This window comes from Eurypyga helias, unplaced genomic scaffold (genome assembly GCF_000690775.1).
Source record: "Eurypyga helias isolate BGI_N326 unplaced genomic scaffold, ASM69077v1 scaffold3389, whole genome shotgun sequence".
Taxonomy (NCBI): Eukaryota; Metazoa; Chordata; class Aves; order Eurypygiformes; family Eurypygidae; genus Eurypyga; species Eurypyga helias.
In genome coordinates this window covers 1-27,136 of record NW_010272548.1, presented here as the reverse complement: position 1 = coordinate 27,136, position 27,136 = coordinate 1, and the positions used below count along the sequence as shown (strand labels likewise).

The 27,136-nt window shown below is 35.7% G+C and overlaps 1 protein-coding gene across 1 annotated transcript in view; it reads right to left on the bottom strand.

Annotated features, from left to right (window-relative positions):
* Positions 1–27,086, bottom strand: part of LOC104515236 (nesprin-1-like) — a gene marked incomplete at both ends in the record, with an annotated part of 42,274 nt that extends 15,188 nt beyond the window's left edge. The window contains 19 exons of the mRNA XM_010159142.1: positions 194–354; positions 1,344–1,484; positions 2,758–2,934; positions 4,479–4,646; positions 6,859–7,023; positions 8,257–8,365; positions 8,653–8,861; positions 9,112–9,270; positions 10,156–10,290; positions 10,857–11,021; positions 12,932–13,090; positions 14,787–14,960; positions 15,278–15,421; positions 15,857–16,009; positions 17,490–17,654; positions 20,656–20,858; positions 22,414–22,510; positions 26,245–26,413; positions 26,965–27,086. Of these exons, the coding sequence (XP_010157444.1) occupies positions 194–354; positions 1,344–1,484; positions 2,758–2,934; positions 4,479–4,646; positions 6,859–7,023; positions 8,257–8,365; positions 8,653–8,861; positions 9,112–9,270; positions 10,156–10,290; positions 10,857–11,021; positions 12,932–13,090; positions 14,787–14,960; positions 15,278–15,421; positions 15,857–16,009; positions 17,490–17,654; positions 20,656–20,858; positions 22,414–22,510; positions 26,245–26,413; positions 26,965–27,086 (2,975 nt within the window). The remainder of the gene's footprint in view (positions 1–193; positions 355–1,343; positions 1,485–2,757; positions 2,935–4,478; positions 4,647–6,858; positions 7,024–8,256; positions 8,366–8,652; positions 8,862–9,111; positions 9,271–10,155; positions 10,291–10,856; positions 11,022–12,931; positions 13,091–14,786; positions 14,961–15,277; positions 15,422–15,856; positions 16,010–17,489; positions 17,655–20,655; positions 20,859–22,413; positions 22,511–26,244; positions 26,414–26,964) is intronic.
* Between the last annotated feature and the right edge of the window lie 50 nt (positions 27,087–27,136).

Genomic DNA, 27,136 nt, shown 5'->3' with positions numbered 1-27,136 from the left:
GTGTTATTATTAAACAAGGATTTTATTTGCGCACACTCTTTTGACATATTTGGTACTGTAACCTGATTTCTATGCCACAGCAAGCTGTAAATGATGCAGCTGATGAGACAACACAAAATGCTGACAAGCTATTCTAGAAATCTGATACAATCTTATAGTGGAGAAAAAATATTACGACTTGTTAAGAACATACTCTTCTTCAAGAGTAACTTCCACTTTTTTCACTTGTTCTTGGATTGATTTTGCCTGCTGTTGAAGGGACTGCTTGTTCTTTGAACCAAGCTGTATCTCAGAAGATTTCTTCACCAAATTCTCAGCCTGCACTGCTATTGCTTCAGACTGTTTAGAAAGTTCCTGTAAGAATGCAAGACACATTAATACAATGATAAAGATTTTAATGTATTACACAGAAAGTATTTTTCCTCAAGTTTGTGATTAGAAAAAGTATGTGTCCCATACGTATATTTTGAATGTATAAATATATAAAAATAAACTCTAAAGAAAGTTGGCTTTATGTTGCATTTAAGAAATGTTCATTTGAGCAAACTACCTTGAATAAAATTTAGCAAGGGAGACTCTACATCCATAGGTTTTTAAGTCAACCAATCAAAATTTATTCTATAACTCTTCAAGAAATTTATTTGTGAATTGTCGAAGATGTTATGGATCTTTAGATCTTACCCTTTATAGAAAGTATTTTGCAGTATCCTGTAGCTTGTAAACTCACTTAGTTTAAGACCTATTTTCTGTTACAAATGGTACACCAGAATAGTGGATACTGAGCATAGCCAAGAAATGTATAATTTAGTATCATCTGATTCATCAAAGGATAAAAACATTGTGCAAAGCATGGCACTTAGGGAAGCCATCATTACTATTACTTCTGTATTACTAAATAAAAGGAACTGGGATAATTCTGTGCTACTAAGGACAAGCGGCACATTCCAGCTTATGTCTGTATTGTAGAAGTCTCTCCTTTTTCTCCTCAGGGCTAAAAGTGCTAGTTGGCACAGTCCGTATAACCTTGCCAAAGAGCAAACTATTGATGTTGATATGCCAGTGCTCAACATTGTTTAGCTTACTAGAATAGATCATTACTGAGCATGGAATGGGAAGTCCTCCAAATCGTTTTACCTTCCACACGTGTTTCAGATGCAGATTTAGAGAAATTCTTCATGATCTTTTGTAAAATAACTTTTGACCTCTAAACACTTTATGCAGTCTGATCTGTATATGCAGTTTGCACCAGAATTAACCATGCAAAGGCTGAAGGCAATAAGCTCAGTATGTGTTAACAAGCAAGGCAGAGAGATATCTCAGTTCTTGTATTCCACAGTGAATACCTTTGTCTGATCCAGTTCTGACGAGAGGCTCTCTAAACTGCTGAAGTTTAAGATACGTTCAAGTGCAGAGCTTGCTTGATTGAGATATTTTACCACTGTTTCTTTGTCCCTTTCAAACTGCTCCCATTTATTTACTGTGACCTACAAAAACAAACAACCCAAAACAGGAACACAAAGACAAAAAGATCAAAGAGGGGAGAAGTACAATTTCGTAAGTTACTGAAGAAGGAAATAAAGAGAAAGACCTGACATAAAATTTCAGGTTCTCCTGAAATGCCGTCTACTCTACAGATAAAACTGTTCTGAGCCCAATTAAAGTTTTCCCTTGAATTTTCACTGATTCATACTGCACTGTTCAAAAATGCACCGTTCCCTAAGGTCACAGCAATATTTAAATCTTATATTTGAATGCTCTATAAGAATTCCAAAGTAATAAATGCAGATGCTTATGTTGACAGGTAGTCAGCAATACCTAAAAGGATTTTCAAGTTCTCTAATGAAATAAATTACAGTAAAACAGTAGAAAAATATCCCTGCTCATTGGAAACTCACACATAGGAACCTTTATGTTCTTTTCTGATAATGTAAGATTTTGATTAATCTACAGCATTTACCTAAAAGTCACAAGAATTATGACAGTATAAACAATTATTTTCTTGATTCTGAAGTAAAGCAAGGCCTGAGTTAATACTCTGTGTATGGGATTTCTTAGAAAATTAGTTTAAATAATAAATTCTTACATTAAGAAGTTATTTGAGCTCTATCAATCATGTTTTTTATCTTGTGTTTTATCACAGGAAATAATTTTGATGACTTTAAACATTTGTGTGAAACAGTGGACAGCTGGATTACCATTCTGCTTAGAGAAATGTAAAGGACATTTCAGATAAGGGCACAAGAAGGTATAAAGTCTAACACAAGTTCAGTTGGGTGATTAGTTATACAACCTGGAGCAATCCATTTGGTTTCTCTGTGACTTTTTTCTTCCTTCTTTACAGTTAGGCTGACAGCATGTATTTCCCACAGTAATTATGAGGATTATATTTGCTCAGCATCAGGTGTTATTAGTCTAATAGCCAGCCTAAAGACTCTCAAGGGACAGCCATCTTTATTAACCAGGGGAGATAGCACATCTAAAAATTAATTCACAGGTAAATTATTTTAAATATCTATTATGACGAATATTGGGGACTTTTAAACACTTTCAAACAAAATGTTCTTTATTAATAAAGAAGCATCCAGCAGCTTCAAGAAGTTTTCATGGAGGTACTGAACATAAAAACCCCAAGGCCCAAGATTCAGAGGTGAGAATGTGAGCTCAGACTATTTACATTAAAAAAATCAGTTCCTTACTAATTTAAAATATATAATTAAATAAATTAAACTTCTACTTGCCTGCTTGTAAAGGACTCACCTGCAGTTGCTCTTCACGTTTCTCCATAGTCTGCTGCATGTTCTCCAATGTTCCTTCCAACTTTTGTAAATCCTCTTGCATCGTGCTGGGCAGTCCACCTTCCATGTGCAACTGTTTAGCTTGGGAAATCTGATGTTGCACATCTTGCCTCTTTGCTCGGAGTCTCCTTGTCCTTTGCTAAAAGGATTCACCCAACAGGAATGATTAGACTTTTTAGCTCCTTTGGGAAACTGTCACAATGAAACCACTTTGTGCCTTTGCAAGGGTGTGCTATGAGAATAATAGACAAAGGGATAAACTGTGACAAGTATTCTTGAGTGTTTCATATGGTCATCAAGTATATGCCTTGGGTTCCAAAATGTGTATACAGATTTTTGAGTGACAGTATGGCCATTTATCCAAAGCAATATTTTATAAAGCAAAAGCCCCAACAGCTGAGCAACTGGAGCAGCAGCCACAGGTGCATGTATTCCTCACGAGTGCCTGGAAGCATCCAGGTCTGCTCTGCACACTTTGAAGCATAGATCTGAGCCTCAGATTGTGAAAGTAATCTATGAGTCTTCATTAGAGAGCAGTAGGGGGACGGCCAAGTTGCGTAACTCTGTCTGGTGCTTTTTACTTTGTAGCACTATCAGAAACTCCTAAGACTACCTCCACTCCCCTTTCCTAACATGCCTGACCTATTGCTGCTCCTGCTAGGTAAGCTCACAGCTCCCTGCTCAATTCTATTCTGGGTACTTTCAGGTCTTTGTCAAAGTTGGTTTTACCTTAACAGACTCCATATGAAAAGGAGGAGGATCTAAGAACTAAGGGAGAAGTTGACTATTCCTACTACGTCTCCTATGATGGACAAGAAATGTGGAGTATTGAAAGAACAAATATGAACCTTAGCACATACAATAGCTTTTACAAACACCAAAGAGTTTAGATAAGAGAGGTAAGACATAGTAGTGCCTGGTCAGGCAAAAAGACATGCCTGACCTTATAGAAACAGATGTTAATATAAAACACTTACATAATGCTCAAACACTGACAGTAAATTATTCTTACTAGCTTTGAACAGGCCTCAAAGTTAAAATTTCCAATATTTGTCATTAAAATCCATGTTTTGTGCTGTATGCAACCCATACAATTTATAATTAACTACTGATGTTTTGATCTATTACCGGTGCATAAAAAGCCTCCTGTTCTACTCCCACAGACTGGAGGCCAATCTGTCCCTGCAGTAGCTACCTAGAGGTGGAGATAACACCTAGATATACACCTCCCCTCCAGTATTCAGAGTTGTGGCCACAGAAAGCTGCTGAAGTTGAAAAATTTCCAAAACCAAGATCAGGCCAAATTGACCATGATCAAATCTGACACACAAACTTTAAAAGGTAAAAAGAGAGAGACTACATATTTGCAGAGTACACACCTAAAATTTCAAGCAAATGGAACCCAATTTTTAGGTATTCTATGCCAAAAACACCCAGGTGAAATAAAAGGATATTCAGTAAAAGTTGAAAAGCAAGTTCATATTTGGGCATTAACATTTAAAAAATACTGACTACTTCTTTCATTATAAGAAATCAATACTAGGCCATATGAGACCATTTCCTTTATAACTCTTTCAAGTTTAAATATAAAGAGTTATGCTAATGGACATAAAATTTAGTAACTACATACTTTCTACCTTACAAAAAAAAAAAATTGAATACAGACATGAGTAATTGCTCTACCTGATGATGAAGTAGTAGTTGCTGAGCTTGTAATAAACTTTCCGTATCCAGGATCTTTTCAGCCTCTGCTTGGGCTTCTTTAGAGTTGTTGATTAAGTCTTCAATTGCACTCTTAACTTCTTCTTTGTACTGGACACAGTCTCCAACAGTGCCTAATGTCTTTTCAATCTACAATTATGGATAGCTTTTAAGTATTTCATGTCAAAAGGCACATTATATTTTAAGGGCATATTTATATATTTTTTCAAAAAATACAGTAAATTTTCTAAATTCAAACCATTTTCATCTCCAGAATTCTTAACAGACACATTTAACTTTAGACAGAAAGAGTGACTGTAGGCTTAAAATGCGACCAAGGAGACCTTTCTCTTGTTTAGACATACTCCCACTTAAACTGCCATATGATAAATACCTGTCTGTGACAGCCACTTATTAGTGATCACTTGGAAAATACAGGCTGTCCTCACCCTTCTGAGCTGACCCACATCCTGAAACACTTGTGCTACTCAACTCAAAAAATCTTGCTGCCTTTTGGACCTGCTGGAGCAATGCCCTAGTGAACAACATATATTAAAAAGCCCTGTTACCCTGGTTTAATGGACCACAATATACATATGGTGTAACTTCCAGTCTCACTTTGCAGAATATCATAAAGATATATCTATTCAACATATCAGAAAATTCTTCTCTCTTTAGCATGATTCAGCTGATACTGTAGCTTCATAGTTCATACTTGTAGCTGATTCTCAGCACAGGCTCTGTTTTTCAACCAGCTCCTATGTTTTAAGGTTTTAATCATGAAGTATTCTAGAACTAAGAAACTCCTCTCTTTTCTTCTTCCCTTCCTTCCTTTCTTTACAAGCAATATTAACTTTGGAGGGGCATTCAGATTTAAGCCTTCTCTTTCCTGTTATATAAATGTTTAGTCTTTATGTTCCAGAAAAAATGCTGAACTCTGGAAATACCCAGTATCAGGCCTTGTCTAAAATGCCTCAACCATCTGATCAACAGGCTGTAAATTTAGCTGTAAAAAGTATTCAAACCCGGAGAATCAGCAGTCTTTTAACCACAGTATAAACTACTGCTAGATTATGCTTTTAAACATAATTCATGATTCAAAACAAGTTTAGACTCTAGCTCTTAATTTCTTTTTTTTTTTTTTGAGGAAACAAAAAGCAAAAGTACTTTAATACTAAATAAATATATAAATAGCTATTTTTATTGTCTTCAATTTTTTGCCATCACTTGGAAATCAGAACATTGGTTCCTCCAACTTTCCAAACACAGTTCTTATACCACAGAAGTTTAGAGGAGTTTCAATAAATACACAGAACTTTTACACATTTGGAACACCTGCAAGGCCTCCACAAGAATTGACATTAACAACAGAATTTGAAGCCTGAACCGTTTCGCTATCCTGAACTTTTTTTTCAAATGGATCTGTTCTACCCTCCAAGTGTAAGATGTTCTAAGTTTCTCCTGATCTTTCTTTTTACTGTGAAAACTGTGAAGCAATAAGTTGCCTGTGATCCTGAGCACAAGTCCTGTGAGGATAAGCTGAAGGAGATGGGGTTGTTTAGCCTGGGGAAGAGGAGACTCAGGAGAGACCTTAACACTCTCTACAACTACCTACCTTGCTACAACCTCTTTTCAGGTGTCTGTCTCTTCAGCCAAGTAACAAGAGATAAGGCAAGAGGAAATGGCCTCAAGTTATGCCAGGGGAGATGTAGACTGGATATCAGAAACAATTTAATCACTAAAAGGTTTATCAGGCACTAGAACAGGCTCCACAGGCAGGTGGTTGAGTCACCATCGCTGAAGGTATTTAAGAGACATGTGATTGAGGACCTGAAGGGACATGGTTTAGTAGTGATATTAACAGTGCTAGGTGGGACTTGATGGTCTTAAAGGTCTTTTCCAACCTCGAAGTGCGTGATAGGCATACTTAATGATCTGAAACTACCTTACATTAATTCCTTTATTATTAAAGCATAAAAGATACATAACTGAAGATTAAAGTCAAGTTCCATATCCACTACCTGATGTACATCACGGTTTTGCCAATGTTCACTAAGAGCTGATTTTAGAAAACTATGATTTGCCTTTAAACATACTGAGATTTTGAACACCAAACAGAAACAGTTACTATGATGCTTTCCAATCCTGAAAAAGGGAAAAGATCCATTATAATAATGTCAGTAGTTTTTGCCTGCTACTCTAAAGGCTTTGATACCCAATAAATATGAATGGGGCTTTCGTTGCTGAATGCTTGCAGTTTAATTAAAAAAACACAGCAGGGAACTTATGCTTGTAAAGACATGACTGATGTCTTTTCATGTGACACTGTAAATGAAGAGTTCTTGTGTCCTTCTTACTGTACCTCAGCCAGCAAATCTAGGAGTCCCCTGAAGTCACTGGAAAGTTTACAAAGTTCCTCCTCTGTCTTTTTGGCCTCCAAATCAGGACATATAGTGGTCAACACAGCAACTCTAGATTTCAGCCAGCTGTGATTTTCTCCTTGCTTGTTAATATGCTTCCTAATTTCCTATGAAGGAATTAAAATATAATAATGAGGGACATTCATGACATTAGTTCAAAGATTAGTAGTGTAAACATACTACCTTGATTCTTATTTTGAAACACAGGAAAAGTAGCATTTTTCTATTTGCATACCCTATCTGATTCTGTTTCAGTTAACATAGATTTCTGCATTTCCTCCACAGACCTTACTCCACTACTATTTATTAGACTGTTCTTTAATAAGTAGTAGTGGAGTATGTTTTCCTCACAAATTAACATTTTTACCTACAGATAGCTACATGTATGTATTTTCCATATATTCACAAATTTCTTAGTTACTACTTAAATCTTAAATGCTGACTTTCCCAAACATAAAATTTCATGTGATATAAGGGTTTGTGATTTGTTGCGGGGTTGTGGTTTGGGGTTTTTTTTCCTATTTTAATAGCTCTTTTTTTCCATCTTTTCACCCAGTAGTTCATTCACGTCTTTGTGCCAGTGCTGATGTGAAGTTGCCAGCAGTGAAACTGCATGAGTAAATCAGATGTTTTGGAGCAGAAGCACCCATTAAACTAAAGGTCTAACTGCTTTTTAAAGGTCATCCTAATTTTGTTTCTCTGCACGGTTAGCCTCATAACCTGCTCATGACTTTCACACAAACTCATACAGTATGTGACATTCCTATTTTTGCTCCTAGTATGTGGGGGGAAAAAAAAAAAAAGGGGCAAGGTAGGTTGCAAGTGATTATTGCCTAAAACTAATTTAGCCAAACAACTCTGTTCTACCACTTCTGTTTCCAGTCACCAATGCGAAAGTGAGTAGTAAAGTTTCCTTGCCTCTTGTGATATACTATCATAAAAGAGAATTTTTATTATAGAAGTTATCCCTAAACGTAAGATAGCAACTTGATCCTTCAAAAACCCCCAGTACACAAATTTTGGCTTTTCTTCGCACTGCACTTTTAACTCTGCATACAGCAGGATGAGCAGCAAGTATATATTCTCTCTGATTCTGTATTTTGGATGTTCTGAATACACAGCTAAAGAAACCTGCCATTTTCTAAATTATTACAAGTAGGAGCTTCTGCCATACTTTGCTGCATGTAGAACATTCTCATGGAAGTGTTTTTATGAATACCAGGAATCAGCAGAGCTACTGTGGACTCCATAGTAAAACAGTCGCACTTTTCCAGAATATACTTTTATCCAGAGCCCCAGTAGCAATGACAGCTTTGTTAGAATATAAGCCAAGGGCTCACCCCCACAGATGCTTTACATTGCTTGTATTTGGCAGTATCATGGACACTTTCCTTTATCTTCTTTAGCTCTCTTTCTGTTAATAAAATCCAATTTGCCATCTCAGAAAATCTGAAATAAAACATAACAGAATGCAAAGCAAGGAAAAAGGTTAGACAAAAATGGCCACCACAAAATGGTAACCTTTTAAATTCAAGCCCAAAATTATAAATTCCAGTCAAAACTCCAATAGTTCATGGAATTGCTACATAAAATATAGCTTTCCAGTTGAAGCTAAACGACACAGTATCGTATCATTTTTTATGTGTTAGTGAACACATTTATGTGTTAGTGACAACATTTAGAGGAGTGATGACACAAAAAGCTCTATGAGCCCCAGCTATCAATTGAGCTGCTACCTGTTCCTGTAGCCCTTCCAGGTGTTCGAGTGTTCTGTTAGCTTTACATATGTGCTGTCTATCTGGGATTTGAGCTCCTTTAGGATTCGTTGGCTGCTTTCCAACGTAGCCCTCACTGGATCAGAAACTGGCAGTTTTTGGCACAGTTCTTCAATCCGTTGCAGCCTTTTCTCACACAGATGGTAAGATCCCTTGTCACCAAAAAACAACTGATGGCAGACAAAACAAGAAATGCAAATAAAAATAAAAATTGACCAAAATCACAAAGCCTATCTAAATATTTTTTTATAAACTGTACTAAGCTCAAATCAAAATTTTTGTTAAGGACCTCAAGGGTTGATCTATAATACAGTTGTGTACAGACTGTTTGGTGGCTTAATAGTTGTGCAGACCTTCTGTTTATTATTGACAATGAAATGCATTTCTGTAAATGCCCACGTGGTGGCATATAATTTGTACCATGTGTTCCTCGATCATTCTTTCATTTCCTTCTCTTGATAACACCTTGTTCTGTCGAGCAAGTTCAGCTTTGCACTCCTCCACTGTGACCAGGAACTTGCTTTTCTGTACGTCAATCTTCAAGTGGATCAAATGATATGGGGCTTCTGTTTGAAGATCCTACACACCCACAGGGGCAATAAACAAGTACAGAGATAAAAGACTACTTCCATTACCTCAGTATGAAGTTACTACAAATAAATTATCTAAAAATGCTGATTTAGTAAATAAATCATATATATACATGAACAGATAGAGGCTTCTCCTTATTCATTTTAGTAAATAAAGCAACCCTTTTACCTATATCTCTTAGATATATCATAAGATCATAAGTTTTTCTGAACCAGAATATGTATGTATAAGGCACATCACAGAGAGATCTTGATTCTTGGCAAGATACACCAAATATTTCCTGTGTAAAATAATAAAACAAACAATAATAGGGAAACTACATTCACAACTCCTTCCAAAGGTTCCTGTTTGTGTGCTAGTGAGAAACCACCCATCCATCATGGCAGCTTTGACCTGAAACATGCTGTAGAACGCAAAGAATTCCATAGCTTATGAGCAATGTTTGTTCAGTTGTTAGAGCCTTAGACAGAAGACACAATTTAAACTGACAGCCTGACCTCTTACAAATGTGTTTTATTAAGGTTGGGAAAGTAACTGCAACCATCCAGCATTAGCATAGCTTAAGAAAAGCTAGCACCCATTCTCAACAAACATTCTTAACACAGGTATCATTATGGCTGTATGTAGGTGGAGAAATTAAGGTTTCATAATTAATTTCTCACCTTTCTGAATTTTTGATCACTTAACAGATCTTTTTAAAAAAGGTATTTATAGGTGTAACTGTATATAATGCTGTAAAATAATTTTTTTCCAATTGTACAGGAGGCCAAATAATACATTTTTGTTTAATTTTAAATTTTTTCAACATATCGGTCATGCAGAAACATTCCAACATTAAAACAATCTCCAGAGACAACATTCAGTTTTACTAACCTTCCACTGCCTATGGAGTTTTCTCACAGCTTCCTGCAGGTTGTGTTGCTCTTGTTCTGGGAGGATGTCAGTAAGTTCATCACACGCTTTCAGAAAGGCATTTAGGACTCTCTGATCCAGCTGGTTAAAGAATTCCTGAGGTTTAGGTGGAAAGTGAGAAGAAAAAGCTGGTTATTGATATGGTAACCTGCCAACATGAAGTTCCCTAATGTGTTGTGTAAGTTTACAAGGTTACTTCTGCTGCATTGAAGAACTGAAGTTTGAGCTATTTCTAGCTGTTTAAAGTCCAGCAAATTTATTTATTCTCAGCCAATACACTGAGATGGTATTTTAACAAGAACACATTTTAAAGCTACATGCATAAGTAATGGTTATAATACAGACACAAACATTGATCTGAAAAAGCAGTGATTACGTGAGACTGGCAAAATACAGTGCCCTCACTCCCAATCATTTTACTGGCAAAACCAACCCTAATTGCTGGGCCGTCTTTTGTCTTCACCTTCTGGTTGCTTACATGTATCAAGAAGAGGGTGATCTCTTTTTTCCTTTTTGGTTTTCAATCTTAACATTAATTTGACCTGATCTGTCAATTTCTGCATATGAAAGCAATCCACATCAATTTTAAAATTAAGTAGGCTTTCCACTTGTATGTCATGTACTCAAAGATTTCCATGAAGAACATCAGAGCATTTACTCACGCTATGTTTCCTGAGAAGTTCTTCAGGATTTCCTTTTTCTTTTAAGCAACAATTGGCAATCTGTATAACTTTCTCCAGTTCTGCTCTAGACTCCTCAAATTTCTTCATCAGTCGGCTATTTGCTTCTATGTTTTTTCTCCAGTCACCAGCTTTCCTGACCATATTCTGAATTGTAAAGAAAGAAAACGATATGGCACTTTCTAAGTGATTTTTATTTACTCTCTTTTAACAAACAGTCTTACAAAAAATGCATTTGATTGGTGTCACTCTTTCAAATATAAGCCGTTCACCAGTGTTTCTCCCTTTCATCCCACCATTTTCCCAATTTTTAGTACTTATACTAAGGACCGTACTTCATTCAAATAACAATGGCTAGCTAGCTAATACAGATGTCTCTGATAACTTCAGAATGCCTCTGCCATTTGGACAGTATCTCTTTCCTCAAGCCTGCTTTGAAATGTAAAGCACCTGGTATGGCTAAAGGCTAGCCATTCCATTTTTCCTAGTAGCAGACTAACTCCTCCTCCATGACTCTACATGAAGGAAGTTTGAGTTATGTATTCAACCAGTTCCATGACATGCCTTCTGACCTGGAGGAGGTTCATATGATTACCATCATACTAATAGGCCAGATAAGCGACGAGGTAGAAAGCCACTTAAAAGGCAGCAAATTTTATTGTTTAGTTGCTAGTTTGAAATCCTCTTGTTTTGAAATCTCAGTCATGGCTCTTTATTATTTTGCTTTGTAGCCTGTCCCAGTGCACTGCACTATCCAGTGGTTACAATTCCACAATCAAGTAACAAAATTTGCCAGGAGAAATTAACAGTTCACCAGTTCAATTGCAGCAAGGTAATTCCAACAGTTTACTAACCATTCTCACTGATTACAATCCCCAGTGCAGGGAATTGTACTGATTTTACCCAGTGAGCTAAACCTGTAGTTCTCAACCTAAGTATTTTGCTAAGCATTTTTAAAGTTTCCTGATAAAAATTTGTGTATAACAGTAGAATCATACAGGATTGCATTCTTTACATGAGAAAATGCCAGTTTCCAGATGCATAAATATTTTAACTTTGGATGTGTCACATTTTGTATGGTTATGCCATGTTTTATAGGTTTATTTTCTAACACAAAAAGAGATAAATCACCACCTATCTTTATAGAAACAGAGTAATTAAAGTTCAACATGGTAGATCTACCAAGGTACAACTGTATCTGTTTCTATTACTTCTAAGATAAGACTACATGATGATTTCTAAATTGTAAATTGGAACCCAATGATCTTTAAGTATAACCCACAGAACACAATATAAATTTTGAAATACACCTCTCAGAGACAGCTCTTTACTGACTAGTGATTTTCTAGAGCTTAAAATTCAGTTTAGATATCTCTATACTGAAAAAAAATTGCCTGAAATCAAAGCTAATAGAAGACATCTGGAGAACTGACTCCAAGATACTGGTTTATTTCATATTAGAGGGGGGCTAGACTGGGGTGGAATAGCCCCAAAATATCCATATGGCTAATAACATAGAGGTAAGGGGATTGTAGCCTAAAGTACACAACTTTACATTAACAAGTGCAAATACAGATCTCCAACATTCTATATTCACAATCTACTGAATTTTCTGTGGAAATACAAAGCCCAGCAATAGGTATTTGCAAAAATTTCCATCTTCCATGCTTTGTGTGAAAGGGGATGTATGGGAATATGGAAGTATTTGCTAACCAGCCAAGATAATATAGTCAGGAGAAACAAAAAACAGTGCAGCCCTAACAGGTGGATTTCAGGCTCCTCGTTCCAAAGAAGTCTGAGACATGTGAAAGCTCTCCCTAAACCCTGGGTTCCTCTGAGGCAGGCTCACCTCTGAATTACTGCATGGAGGACATGACTGTCAGTCCCCTGACCAATGATTACCTAATACAGACAAATCTGTAATTAAAAACTTGACACCAGAGAGGAGAGCTCTCTATGACAGTAGCTACATGACGATGAAATGGAGATACGGTAGGATGAAGCAGTTGCATATGAACAAGCTTTCAAAAATACGCACCAAGGTATGGCATAATTACCTGGAAAGTAATCTGAACTTGTGTAACTTTCTTCTGAAATGTTGACTGTTGGAAATGCCGTAACACTTCAGTTGAAGCCACACACTGCAGAATACTTTGACTATTTCTCTCAATCAGGGACAAATCTTTCTTGCAGTTTTCTTGATAAGCTACCAAATCCTGAAAGAAAAAAACATATATCCACCCTGGCCAGGAACAAAGGAGAGAAAAGTTTGGCAAAGTAACAGGAAGATATTTTCTGACAATAAGAACAAAAGGGACAAGGTCAAAGCACCACCACAAACAGACTATACAAAATGTTATATGGAATAAGACAGACCACACAACTTTCTCCTTGTATGCAGAGTTCTGCACCCAAACAGAACTCTAGCTATCTATTAAGAAAGACACAGACATGTATCCAAGTCTTTTGTGTAGTGTTAGAGAATTCAGGTCAATACATTATTCCGTGATTTAATTTTACAGGATATTTACTGTAGAGTTGTAATTAGGCAGCAGTGGGAAAAAAAAAAAACAACTGAGTGACAACTCAGTAGCAAGCTTTTCAACAAGCAAGAAAGATGCCTTTCATATCAGCTGTTGGAATTCAGATTTTCTTACAAATGGCATTAAGTAATGAGAATTATACTAAAAAAAAAAAAAAAGAGGGAGACTGGATAAGAAAACATGCATCAAGTTGAACAGGCTAAAAAAAACGGTTTAAAAAAATCCTATGGTGAGGAAAGGGTTCTGCTATTGACAGAACACTGTGTCTTCAGGATAAATCTCTGTTTACTCTCTGATCAGCAGAAACCAGCGCCCTCTATATAACTGAGGAGATTTTGGTTCCTTCATTGGCAAATAACTGGAGAAGAAACATGTCTTTTTATTGTGACATTCTGGGGCAGGTTAACCTTCAGAAGCAGAGGAAAGGAGCACTGTTATGAGCTGCTTCTTCATGACTCAGCTGGTGTTCATAAACAGCAGAGGCTTTACTCAGGAAGACAATTGGACTGGCTTGATTCAAGCTCACCAGATCATTTTTTACCAAGAGACAATCAAAGCTTGAAGACACTGGAAGAGAAGAACCTTCTTGAACTACTGGGCCAATATCCAGCATCATTATATGCTTGAACTAATTTATATATATATATATTTATATACACACACACACATATATATATATATGCACATATATATACACACACCCCCAAAAAAATCTCTTTCAATTTTTTTGACTCTAAACAGCTTTGAAAGACTTCAGCTACCCTTAAAAAAAAAAAAAAATCAATTTAATTATATTACTTGTCAAATCTGACTCTAATGAAATGTGTACAGCAATTTTGAGAGACTCTGTCTAGGCTATGTGCCACATAAAGATAAATGCCAATTCCTATGCAAGAGCCTTTTATTTTCATTTACCTTTGCAAGTGAGCTCTGACTAGCCCCAAATTCTTCCAGAATTACACATTTATTGGTCAGGTTACAAAGTTAATGTTCTACTATGATGTACTCAAAGAATACACTTCCAGACCTCTAAGAAACTTAATTGTCCAAGAAAACATGATCAGGAACTTGCCTAGGTTATTTTATCTGCCTAATATTAAGTCCAAAGTATTTCTGACACTTCAGTCCAATTTCCACTAGATTAACAAAAAAAAAAAAGTCTATTTACTTCTTGGATTGAAACCACAGGCACCAGGAGAGAACAAGAGTTTATATGTTTATGTTTAGCTGACTTCAAGATAGGCTGTATTGTTGCCTGAATAGGAGGAAACATTTGCTCAGCTTACCAAGTTGCAACCCAACTTCCTAGAAAAGCTAACTGTAAACACTCAGAGGCAGCAGACCTTTGTAAGATGTTTTTGAAACTTACTTGGGCTTTTTGTTTAAGAACAGTTGTAGGCTGTGCTTCAGGATCCAGGATAGATATTATTTCATTGACTTTTTCAAGAGATTCATAAAAATGTGTGATTTGTTTCTCCAGTTCTTCCAGTGGAGACAGCAGATGCTGGCATTCATACAGCAGGGCACAGGAGTACTCCTTAACCTTTTGGTCATTTTAAAGAAAAATATCTATTAAAAAATTTAATAAATAGCAGCTTCCTCTGCATGTGCATTTACATAGTTGCTACCTGCCTCTTAAGATAGGTCAATCCTGATCCTGTATTACTTAAAGAAAAAGATACTAAATTTAAGCATGGTAGTCTCAAAGTCTAAAAGAAGAAACATTTTCTCCTGAAACAATCTATTGCTACTATAATTATATATTCACTCCAATGTATATATCTGAGCACTTAGGTAGGGAAGCTTACTATTTATTACTTCAGGACTCAACAACATGTAGTAGAAAAAGTATTCTGTAACCTTGCTCAGCTGCTCTTTGATCCTTGTCAGAGTTCCAAGCATTTCATTCACTTCCTCTTGAGAAACTTCTTTTGTAACAAGTTGTGCTGTTCTGGTAACTGCTTTGTACTGAGCTTCCATTGCAGGCAATTTCTGCTTTATATTCTGAAACAAATGTTTCACAAATATTTCACCAACAGCATTTATGCTTTCATGGAACATACAAGTCTATTCTCAATGATATACAGTCCAATTATCAATAGTTTTTATCACTGATTTTAGTGAATACTGGATCATGTTTCAAATGCCTTAAAACACTGCTGAAGGGTATCAGTCAGCTCACCTAGCTGTGATTTGAAACTACACAGAAAGAAATATGCAGCGAGAAAGTGTTTTGGAAATGTGCTCTAGAAATGTCACTCATAAAATACAATGATTTATATTAGCTATAGCAGAAATTATACCAAAAAAAGACATCACTGGTTAAAAAAAAAAAAAAAAAAAGTAATAAAGGAGAAGTATACTAAAATAATTCTATGTTCTCAGATTTAAAAAGTTACTTGTGAAGGAGAAAGAAAGGAATGGAAGGAAGACACTTACTTCTAAGTCCTGTGCAAATGTTTTGACATCAAGGAAGGACACTTCTACAGGGACTGAAAGTTTCCTATTGCTTCCATCAATAAAAGCCGTCAAATGGGCAACACCATCCAAATATTCCTTCCTCATTTTGTCCAGTTCATCTGCTCGAGCATACTAGGAAAATGTAAAGTAAAAAGAAACAAACAAAACAATAACCACCCCACATGAGATATCTGGCAATTAAGTAATTACTTCTGAGAATGAGCCTATTTTCAGTGCAATTGTTTGCTGGAAAAACTGCATTCAATGAACTACAAAATAATGGAAACTTATCTTCTAAATTAATTAGACACTAATAGTTTGTATTAATTTCAGTAATGCTGGTACTAAAAAGAACAAGAGGTCAGCCTTTTTGAAGATTTAGATCATTTGGAGAATGTCAGATGCTCATTTGTTTCAAACCTAGAATCAACATCTTCATTTCTCATTACAGGTTCAATTTTGAAAATTCAGCAAAGAGAATAGAACATGAAAAGCCTAGAAAAGCTGAAGCATAAGGGAAATTTCAATAAAGGAACTTCTGGCTGGAGGAAGGGGAAACACAGGTCTTAGAAAGTGGAAAAAGCTGTACGACTGAAGTGGTGCAAAGCCAGTGAGAAAAAACATATAGCCAGCACATGAAAGAAGCTGCATAAGTAAGGGAAAATACATTTACATCCTGGGCATTACTGTTTCCACAGTGAATCACTCTAAATACTAGCAACAAATAAGGCTTGAGAACATTCTAGTCAACAGTTTTGAAAAGTTACAGTAAAAAAGGGGCAATCATTATTTGCTTCTCCATTTAACTTGACTGCAATGGAATAATTATGCCAGTAAAGAAAATAGATTCAGCATCTTCAAGCTGTCATCTTCTATTTAAAATCACTGGAAGCGGAAAATATCATTAGATGTGTATTGACGATAGCAAATATATTTTCTAATGTGTTTATGAAGTGTGAGATACTTAGGTGTAATTTAGCTCACATCATCTCTTTGCTTTTACAAGAACAAATATGGAAACACCAGTTCTTTTCCAATTAGTTGAATCTCTTCCATGAGATAAGGGGTAGTTTTTTTCTCTTACTACCAGTACCTCCTTGTGCACAAGACGGAAGTAATATCTGACTGATTTGGGGAAAACATTTAGTTAATTAACTTGCATTGCACCTGCTTATCATTGTAGTACAATAATTGAATGCACCTTTAATTAAAGAGTAGTAAAAATATACACTATTTTTACTGTTAATTTTACAGAGCTTTTACAATAACTATAGCTACTTAAAACCAATCATTTTCTTCAAAGAGCAGTAGAGGATATGCAAAAATAATATTCACTGTATCAAGACAGGAGATCATAAAGAAAAACTACAGCTTATACAAGCTGAAAATGCCAAAAATAAAAATAAAAGGCTGTATAACCAAAAAGATAAACAAAGGAAAAGCCCCAGTAAAATAAACTGCTGTCAGGGATTAATTTCATATTTAAATAACGATGGACAGTTATGCACTTGAGCAAGTTGTGCTCTAGTCCTGACAGTGGGGTAAATCTGTCTTGCTTGCATGGAAATGACAAAGTAAAATATTTAAAAGCAACAACAATAAAATCACATACCTGCTTAACTTGCATAAACAATTCTCTCCATCTTCCATTTAGTAACAGAAGTTGCTGTTTAAGGTCTCTGGAAATGGTCTCATCACATGTTTCAATCAGGAAATTGCCAGCATCATTCATGGCTGTGTGCTGTTGGATCCAATGAGGTAAATGCCGGAAGAAGTCCTGAAGAAGAAAATAAAAAGACCCTTCTGAAACCTTTTGAATTAGTTTTTATCTTAAATCATGAAACTAAAACTTAATCATTGCTTAACTGCTTAATAAAACTCTTTGAACAATTATCCTTTGAAGCTCTTAATTTTGGATATGCCATAATAGAATTTTAATGTCTGAACATAATCTATTGAATTAAAAATTACCACCAGTTTACTTACAGTTCATTTTATTCCAATATGGAGCTTCAGTTACACTAATGCAACTCCTCCTTAAAAGAAAGCTTAGTTTTTGTCTGAAAACACTTTTAGGGCTCATCTAATTTCTGTCTTGTCTTGAGACAGTATGGGCTAATAGTAACCTGGGCCATATACAAACTGTAGAGAGATTCTTCCCCTACTGGGAATCATACGCAGCTTCCCAGGGTCTGGCATCTCATAAGACCTGAGAAGACTGATTCTTTATCACTGCTTCCTCCTATCTCAGTAGGTGAGTGAGGAGAGGAAAAGGGTAGTTATAATCGATCCCCTCCGCCCTCTACCCCCCCATTTCAGTGAGGCAGCCTAAATAGCCCAATCATAGTGCCAAATGATTCTGTGCATCCTGTAGGCAAGTACACACATAAACTCTTAGGGAAAACAAAGACCAGCTCCTTCTCTTCCTTTTTGCTCTTCAAGAGGATGGGCAGTTGTTCCTAAGGCAGGTATCTCCAGGCACTATGACTGCAGCTACACCAGTAAACAAAACAGGACTCACTGTCTCCTGATTGTTCACATCATCTATGACAAGATTTTGGCTTGTCCCTGCTACCCTTCTACCAAACAACACATGATTCAATGGATAGCACATGGCAAGGACTGTTCCTGATAGACTGAGTCATGAGACCTCCTTCTTTCAGTGGAGGAGCAGCTGCCACAAGGGTGCAAACTGATACTGTGCCACTGGGTCCTCAGGACTAAGGAAGGGGCACTGACCTGTTTTATTTGTTACTGTTGACCTACCCTATAATTCTAAGACTAGATTCCTCTGACAGTGACAGTCCCATGCAATCCTTTGCTCAGGGTAAGATGTGAAAAACTCTTGTCCAACTGAATTGTCAGCCATCCCAAGTTTCAGAGCTATGGTTCTGAAACTTTATAGTTGTCAGAACTCATCCACACGTAAAACCAGTTCTGACACAATCAAAAAAAAAAAATGTCAAATGGATGTCTATTGGTCAAATTTGTTGAAGATAGAATTAAAAAACATGCAGTGTTCAAAATAAGCTTTCTGAAAATCAAAACCAATGAGAAAACCAAAGAGGCCAATATCTTTTGCAGAAAGAACTTGCTGGTTTTGAAATCACACTACCATGGTCTTCACCTAGGACAAAATATGATGGGTTCTATTAATGTAGGTGAGATTTGTCAATGACCATTAATGAAATCTTTGTATCAAATTACAGATATATTTGTGGTTTTACAGAACAAATGTTCAGAAATTTTTAAAAAACTTCTATGCCATATTCCAAGCAATAGTTATCATCTTTCACCTGGGATTCCAGGTGTCTGTGATGTTAGCTGTATGACTATTCATTGTAAAAACCAATATAAGTATTGCTTTTGATTTTAATAACCAGACATTAAATCTGCTAAATCAGAACTGTCCTTGGAACTATCTAACTGAACATTATTGCTGTGGAGTGCTAAATTCAACATTAATAGTAAAAGTAACTTTAAAAATATGTATCTCAATCTACAGGCAGATTATGTTCTCAGTAATCTTTAACAGCTTTGAGCTGCTGTAATTTGAAGAAGGAATTAGCATTTTGGGTAGAATAATGCTTTCATGTCCAAGGTTCTCAACAAGGCATCATATATCAGAACGGTAAGACATGTTGGATTTAGGTTAGGAATCAGAAGCAAATATATACTATATGGATATGTTCAGTTTTCTGCTTTGAAGATCTTTGAAGATAAAGTTATAAAACTGATCAGAGAAGTAAATATTTTTATTTTATTCATATATATGGATATAAGAATATTTCATTTTTAACACTGCCAAGTTACTTACCTAAAACATACACAAGGAGCTAAGATCAACTTGATTAGTTGAGGTCATCCTTCCTGCTCAGTAATAGTAACTGTTGGTATTTATATTATGCCAGATTATTGAATCCTTTTCACAGGTTTGTTTTTATTTTAAAAGTATATTCCATTCTTTTACATCAATTTAAATTAATAAACTTTTACCAAAAACTATACTATTCCATCATGTAACACGAAATGCCCATTGCTGACCTGATGCCATTTTGACCTATGAAAACCATACTCTGGGGTTAAGAGCTGCTGTATAGCTGCTATGTTGGGACTGGGTGAAGATGTAGCACCTATTAAATGTAGATTTATTCAAGTCAGTTTGGGTCATTATTCAAGTTTCACAAACATAAATCTTAGTGCTTCAGGACTCTAATATTAGAAAAATAATTAAAAAAAAAAGCAAAACTATCTTTCTGAGACACAGTTCCTCTTAGGGACCTGTAAAGACACCAGGGAAATCAATCTATTACTTACCCATCAAACAAGACAACACATATTAAGAATGTTGTCTTGTGAAGGCAACTAATACTGAAATCTGTCTTCTATATGTTTGAAAAATGAATTGAAAAAATAATTTTCTTTAAGTGTCTTTACATGCATTACATGCCTATGGACTTTGGTGTTGAGCTGTATTTGCCTTTGAGTGTGTCATGTAACATTTCTAATTCTGAGCAATAGGGCTGCCCTGTACTCATGTCAAAAATGCCTCTAACCATGTTAGCACAGGTGATGCCTTCCGTCCTTGCATGTCTTGTATGTCTGTACAAGCTATATGCAAACACTGAAACTTACGATGAATGTAGACAGTATGCCAGAAACCGAAGAAAATCTCCCTCTTGTATGCCATTTTGTAAAACAACCTAAGCAAGTGCAAAAACATACCCCACATTTCATAATTTACAGAATAGCAAGATACATATTCTATCAGTGCATACCTTTTTAGTGTGTTCAGGCTGATTCAGCATTTTTTCAGCATCTTCCAGCCAAGCTTGTAGACCTGCCACAGTGCTGCTATATCTGTCCCAATTAGCAATTACTTCTTCCAACATGCTTCTTACACTTCTCACCTCTACCGAGAGGTTCCTCCACTGTGCTGTTGTTTCATTCATGAATTTCGTCACATTCTCCACTTCTTCCACTGAGATACAGAAAAGAGATTGATCATTTTTGTTCATTTTTATTATTTCTGTAAAGCTTAATTTTATGTAATGATTATCAATAGTTATCAGGGAATTATAGTTTACTGCAACTTCTAGTTCAGTAAGCTTATATGTACATAAGCTCAGTTCACAGAACAATTTTAGTGCAAAATTAATGACTGAGAAATTAAAACTCTAAAATAAAGACTAAGGAAAATATATAAGTGCTATATTAAAACAGTCACACTGTGTATTCAGTGTGGTGTTCATTTCTAATCTGTAATTAAAGAAATCGAAGAGACAGTTTCCTTAAAAAAGCAGAAAATAGAGATATATAATGTACAAACACATACTATGTCTGCACCGAAAAGCACAGAATGAAATTCTGATCTTCCTTCCACTGACTTTAAAACCAAACTGCTGCTAACTTTTGCCATTTAATTTTTAGTATTTTCGTCACAGCAAGAAACGATCAAGCGTGTCCTCATTCCAGAAGAAAAAAAAAAAAAAAAAAGAGAGAAGAAAAAGGACCCAAGCATATTCTGAGATTTCATAAAGTAAGCAGAACATAGAAAATTTGGAAAACATTTTCTAGCTGAAGTGTCCTTTAATATGCACTGCTCTTTCTGAATTCATATAAGTGAGTAGCTCCCCTTTAGAAAAGAATATGTTATTGGATTTTTTTAGTAGACTTAAATAAATCTATTGATTTTATTCTTTGTAATAATACGTTGTAAAAAATATTTACTTTTGTAAAATTGGAGTGTCACCAACTTCAACTTAAATCTCACACCAAAAAAATATATTCATTTTCTCTCCACATCTGCTAACCACTTTAGCAGCTGCTGCAATCCTCCATGGACATTATTATGTTATCTCCTCAGCAGAGATCAAAGTGATCGCATGTCTGTGACTATCTAGGTCAAATATTGCCCTCACGCATTCTCGCTGAACTCAGCAGTGTCCAGGAATTACAGGAGGCAGTTGTTGAATCAGCTACACTTTTTTCTCATGTATATCTAGACTTCAACTGCCATTTGGGTTCCTCTAACAGGTTTTCAGAGTTAGCGAAGAATGTTCAGTAAGTCAGGGGATACTCCTGCTACCACAACAATACTGGGACCAACTCTCTTATTTGTCTTCTTCTAGTCAAGGAAGTCGAGCCAGAGAACATTTCAGGCATGAGAACATGATCTTCCTTACTCTTAGTTTGGTCTCTGGCACACTTTTGACCCAAATGAACAACACTCAAACAATCCAGAAGTTAGTCTGGACCATGGGCTTCTCCCATTAGGAATTTTAAACATCACCACCCTCTTCTGGAGATTAAGGAATCTTAACAGCAGGAGAGTGGGCTGCACTGTACCAGATGGATAAAGAATATGTGAAATTGCTACCAGAGGCTGTAGGCTCTCTGGTGAACCACAGCTGCTGTGCAGCTCAGCTGCATGGAAGAAACATATATTAGGAGATCGTATTAGAGGATACTTATGCCTAAAGAGATTAATAAAATGGTGCCCCCATGAGAAAAGGCGTGGCAAACTAGGCATATACCTGAGCCATTTGCTTTGGCGTACACTTCAGCTGACCTTTTCAAGATCTGGTAAGTAACTTCATACTGCTCAAAGAACTTACTATTTTCAATAACAGCCTGAAAAGAAAAAAAAATATACAATGAACAAAATAGAGATAGATATTAAGAATAAGGATAATTTCCATAAAATTAGATCAGGACAACTTTTTGATGACAGCTTTTAACTTCAATATTCCTCAATTAATTTGTTTCATCGCTGTAAAATAATATTTGAATTGTCATCATTACAAAGCAACATATAAACCTCACCTTTTCAAATTAATGGCACAACAGTCTCCTTTTACAAACACTTGGCATGTGGAAAGATTAAATATGTTCTTAGTCTGTTAGTTGCTGACTTGCTGAAAGTCACTACTATATGATACTTGGAACGTGCAAAAACTGTGCAGTTAAAAGTTATTTAGTGGAAACTGGTTTACACTGAAATCTAAGTGGAATCATTTTAATAAAGGAGAAAATTTCATCCATATAGGTCACCACAAAAATAAAATCCAGTTAGACTTTAAAAACTGTTCCTGTATTAAAGCTTTTGCAGAAAGGCAGGTTTCACATTAAGAGATGAAAAACATTTGATTTAACCTTCATCTTTCCTTTACCTCTTTTGTAATAGGTAAAAAAAGATTAAGGAAACACTGCACAAAGACACGCTGTTTTTCCTGAGTGTAACACAGCGCTTTTCCTTTGTGAGTGATGTTTTAGTTGTGTAAATATTTATCTGTAAATATTTTGGTCACAAAGTTACGGCTTGTTATCATTTATGCCTCTTTATCCCTTATGGCAAATTACATTGACTTTTTTTTTTACATGTCTTTCAGAAATGTTACTTTAAGTCTTTTATATAATTATATCTCTATATTGTGCAAGCACATTATATATTGCATTACCACTGTTAAAAAGTTAGAAAAACATGCTTTTTTTTTACAGGTCTTTTATATTGCCTTACTTAATGTACTTATCTAGAGTTTTGGAATGTTTTTGTAACTTACACTACCTCCCATGCCTCCGCAGTTACAGATCTACAGAATTAAAGCAAGTACATGTCACATATACCTACACAAGCTTTGGAGTGTTGAGACTGTGCAAAATTCTATGTGTACTAGTGTGATTTTGGTAAAACTGGATTTCAAATGAGGTCAAAGTTCCATGTACTTTGAAGAAGAGAATTAGATTTTGTGTATTCATCAACCCACACTATATAACATGAAGAACAGTTTTACAAATTAATCTGCCAGACAGTATATAAAAATCTTCTGTTTTAAAACCTTTTACAGTTGCTATGTCAAATCACCACAGTTATCTAGTATGTAATTTGGAAATGTGTTTATAACCAAGGAAACTAGAAGTCAAGGACAATCAGAATTTTTCTCTGCTCTTCTGTTAGAAAAGAAATATCTGGCATTTATAAAGAACTACATGCTTTACCATGAATTATGGTGACAGTCTCCTGATTTTCACTTTTACCAAACCCATACACACAGACATTTTACCCTGAACCAAAAACTGGAAGACTTCATATGAGAAAGTAAAAGACTCTATCAAATGATTTATGTAACACTGATCTTACGACCGATTGGAAATATTTCCAAAAATTAAATATACACATTTTACAGATTAATACTGTCTCTCATCTGACAAGATCCCTTAAAGAAAACATGTAGCTTTTCCTGAATCTGTATAGTCTACAGTGCTAAAAAAGTGGTAATATAGCAATGCCAAAACACAGTTTTGTGGGTTAAAATGTACCCAGTATCCTCATTACAGCTGAGATTTTGGTACATTATATTCTTCAGGGTGACGGTGTACAATTTGTGCTGACCTTTACTTTTGGTATATGACAGGTGAAAAGAAGATGGGATAAAGTTACAACCATACCTTTTATTTATAAGCTACAGTACATAAATGTTTTCCAGGCATATGTTCTATTCAGATCCTAACTACGCATGTTCCTAGAATGCTGACATTGCTCAGTCTGTTTTGGCAGACAAACAAACTTACATTTTTATCTCCTACTAATATAGTCACTGACTACAAGTTAGTGACTACAGCTTTCCTACGTAAGACTCCTAATTTACCGTAAGAATAACACTTGGCTCTTGGTTCTAGAAAACTGCTTCCTGGTAAACCAGAGCAAATTAGATCTCTTTCCATCACTGGACACCTGAAAGGAGCCATAAATCAAGGCTATTACGAACAAAACTGAGCTCTATTTATATTCTTGTCCCAGTTTTCTCATTTTGATGTGATGCAGTTTCATAAATGATGCAAAGAAGAATTTTCTTTCCCCTAATGACCATCTCAGCATTAGTGGTCTGAAGAAGGAGAATAAATGAGGAAATCGCAAAAGAACATACAAATTCACCAGTTGCAGTTCATTTTAAAGCAAAAAATAAGAAAATGATCCAACATACTTAGCCAAAAGTCGTTATACGCTTCCTCATTCTTTCCCTTGTCAACCTTTAGTAGCTTTTGCGGCAGTCTTAAGGAATATACAAATGGACTACAACTCCACAGCTACTGCACATTTCTCTACCAAACTTATTTTAAATAGCCTTCTGAATTTTGCAAAGCTTGTCTAAACCAAGGCTTGACTCCTAAAATTTTGGGTGTCCCTAACTGCTAAAGTTTAAACACAGATAGGGAAAAGGGTGAACAGGTCTTGAACTCTCACTTTGAAGAGGAACTTTACTGAGTTTTAAAATTTTTTTCAAAAGCAATAAAAACTATCAGGCTGTAGGGGCATCAATCACTTTCTCTACACAGTGTCCTGGTTCTGAATGGTTCGATAACTGTATGAATTTCTTCCAAACTGAATTTTCCTGTGAAATTTTTCTCGTATAGATTAGATAGAAGGGGATAAAAACTTTTAGCTCAGCCCTGCTCTTGAAAGAATCCCTCACACTCTCAATGCAGAAGTGGAGCAGCGGTACAATTCTATCAGCCACTTGGCACTGCAAGTGTAGATTTAACAAGATTCAGCATCATAAGACTGAAAGGGAAGATATCAATGAGAATCCCTCACACTCTCAATGCAGAAGTGGAGCAGCGGTACAATTCTATCAGCCACTTGGCACTGCAAGTGTAGATTTAACAAGATTCAGCATCATAAAGGGAAGGTATCAATGAACATTTGTAAGTCAATAGCCTCTGTTTCTTAACAAGATATATGGATGATGCAGAGCTGGAGCAATCTCTTTCCAGAACAGAAATAAAGCAATGGGTTTAATATACTAATGCTGAGCAGCAGAAGAAAAAACATTCTTTAAAAGAATAACTCCCCTATCAGTGCAGTATATTGAAGAAGTACACAGAGACAGCATAACTTCTTTGGTTTTGATTAATTTGGAAGACTTTTTTTTAAAGTACTGAGGGGACTGCATACCAAAACACTCCTCTATCTCTACACTCAATCTGTGTATAGTCACTATAAAATGCATCTATGCAGTTGTTAAAAAAAGAAATTAAGTCCTTTGGAATTGCTATCTAGTAAAAATTTAGGATTTAGAACCTCCAGATATGCTTAGTAAGTTGATGGTCGGACAGTTAGCAGCTGGGACATTATTTCTCTTTTTGACGAGATGGTGCAAAGAGAAAAATTTTCAATTTTAGCCTTTTGACTAAAGTTCCTCCATGTGGAAGACAGATTCACCTCTGAAAAGCTATTCCATAAGAATGTGGTCATAAAGTTCATGACTGGCAAGCCTAATTTCTGTGTTTGTTATTTTTTTAATTTCCGCAATCTTAAATGTGAATATTTTGAAAATAATTATAAAAAGAAAACAATCCCAACTTACAATATAATTTTGAAGAAGTAGTTCCACTGACTCTCGCCTTCCATATTTGATAATCCAGGATTTTAACTTTGATTCTGCAAGGACTAAGAGTGACAGTAGACGGTACTTCAATTCCAGAAACTCCATCTTCAACAGATGGAGCTCAGATGAAGAGACAACAAAATTAAACCTATAAAATGAATCACACTTTAGTAAAATATGGCAATATTCATTTTTGCAAAAAAGACTGAAAGCTTTAGTTACAGTTCAGATATTTTTGTAATCTTTCAGCTAATTCAGAGTCTACAAACATTTAATTATGCATGGTGATCATTCTGATGACTGCTGCTGAATAGCAAATTAATTACATTTCTCTTTATTCATAGAAATCATCATTTTACATCTGTTACTAAGTTTTGCAAAGTCATTTTTCTTTTCTTTTATCGCATGCATCCTGGCTGTTGTTACATAACATTTCTTCCAGGGACAAGTAATAACAGGATCAATGTTAAAAAGTATTCCCTTCCAAAACCTTAAGCTTATTTTGATTCTCATCAATCTTCAAAGCATCAGGCTTTTTGGTACATTTTAATGTATATTCTAGGAGGTTTTTTCTCCAAATATTTTCATGCTTGCCACTGAGAAACACAATTAGACTGTGATTTCTACATGAAGAGGTTAAAAAGCATACAGGTTCCCTTTCATTCACTGAGGGTTTTTATTTCAGATTGGAAGCCTTACCTCTCTGCCATATCTTCTAATTGGTCAGGCGGAACAGGCACTCCGTTAACAGACCTGGCCCCGTGGATCTCATGGAATGCCTTTTTGTGACCATCTATGTTTTTCAGCAGATCCTGATTTGATTTTAAGAAAGAGAGATTGAGAGAGTGGGGGGGGCGGAGGGACGGGGAGG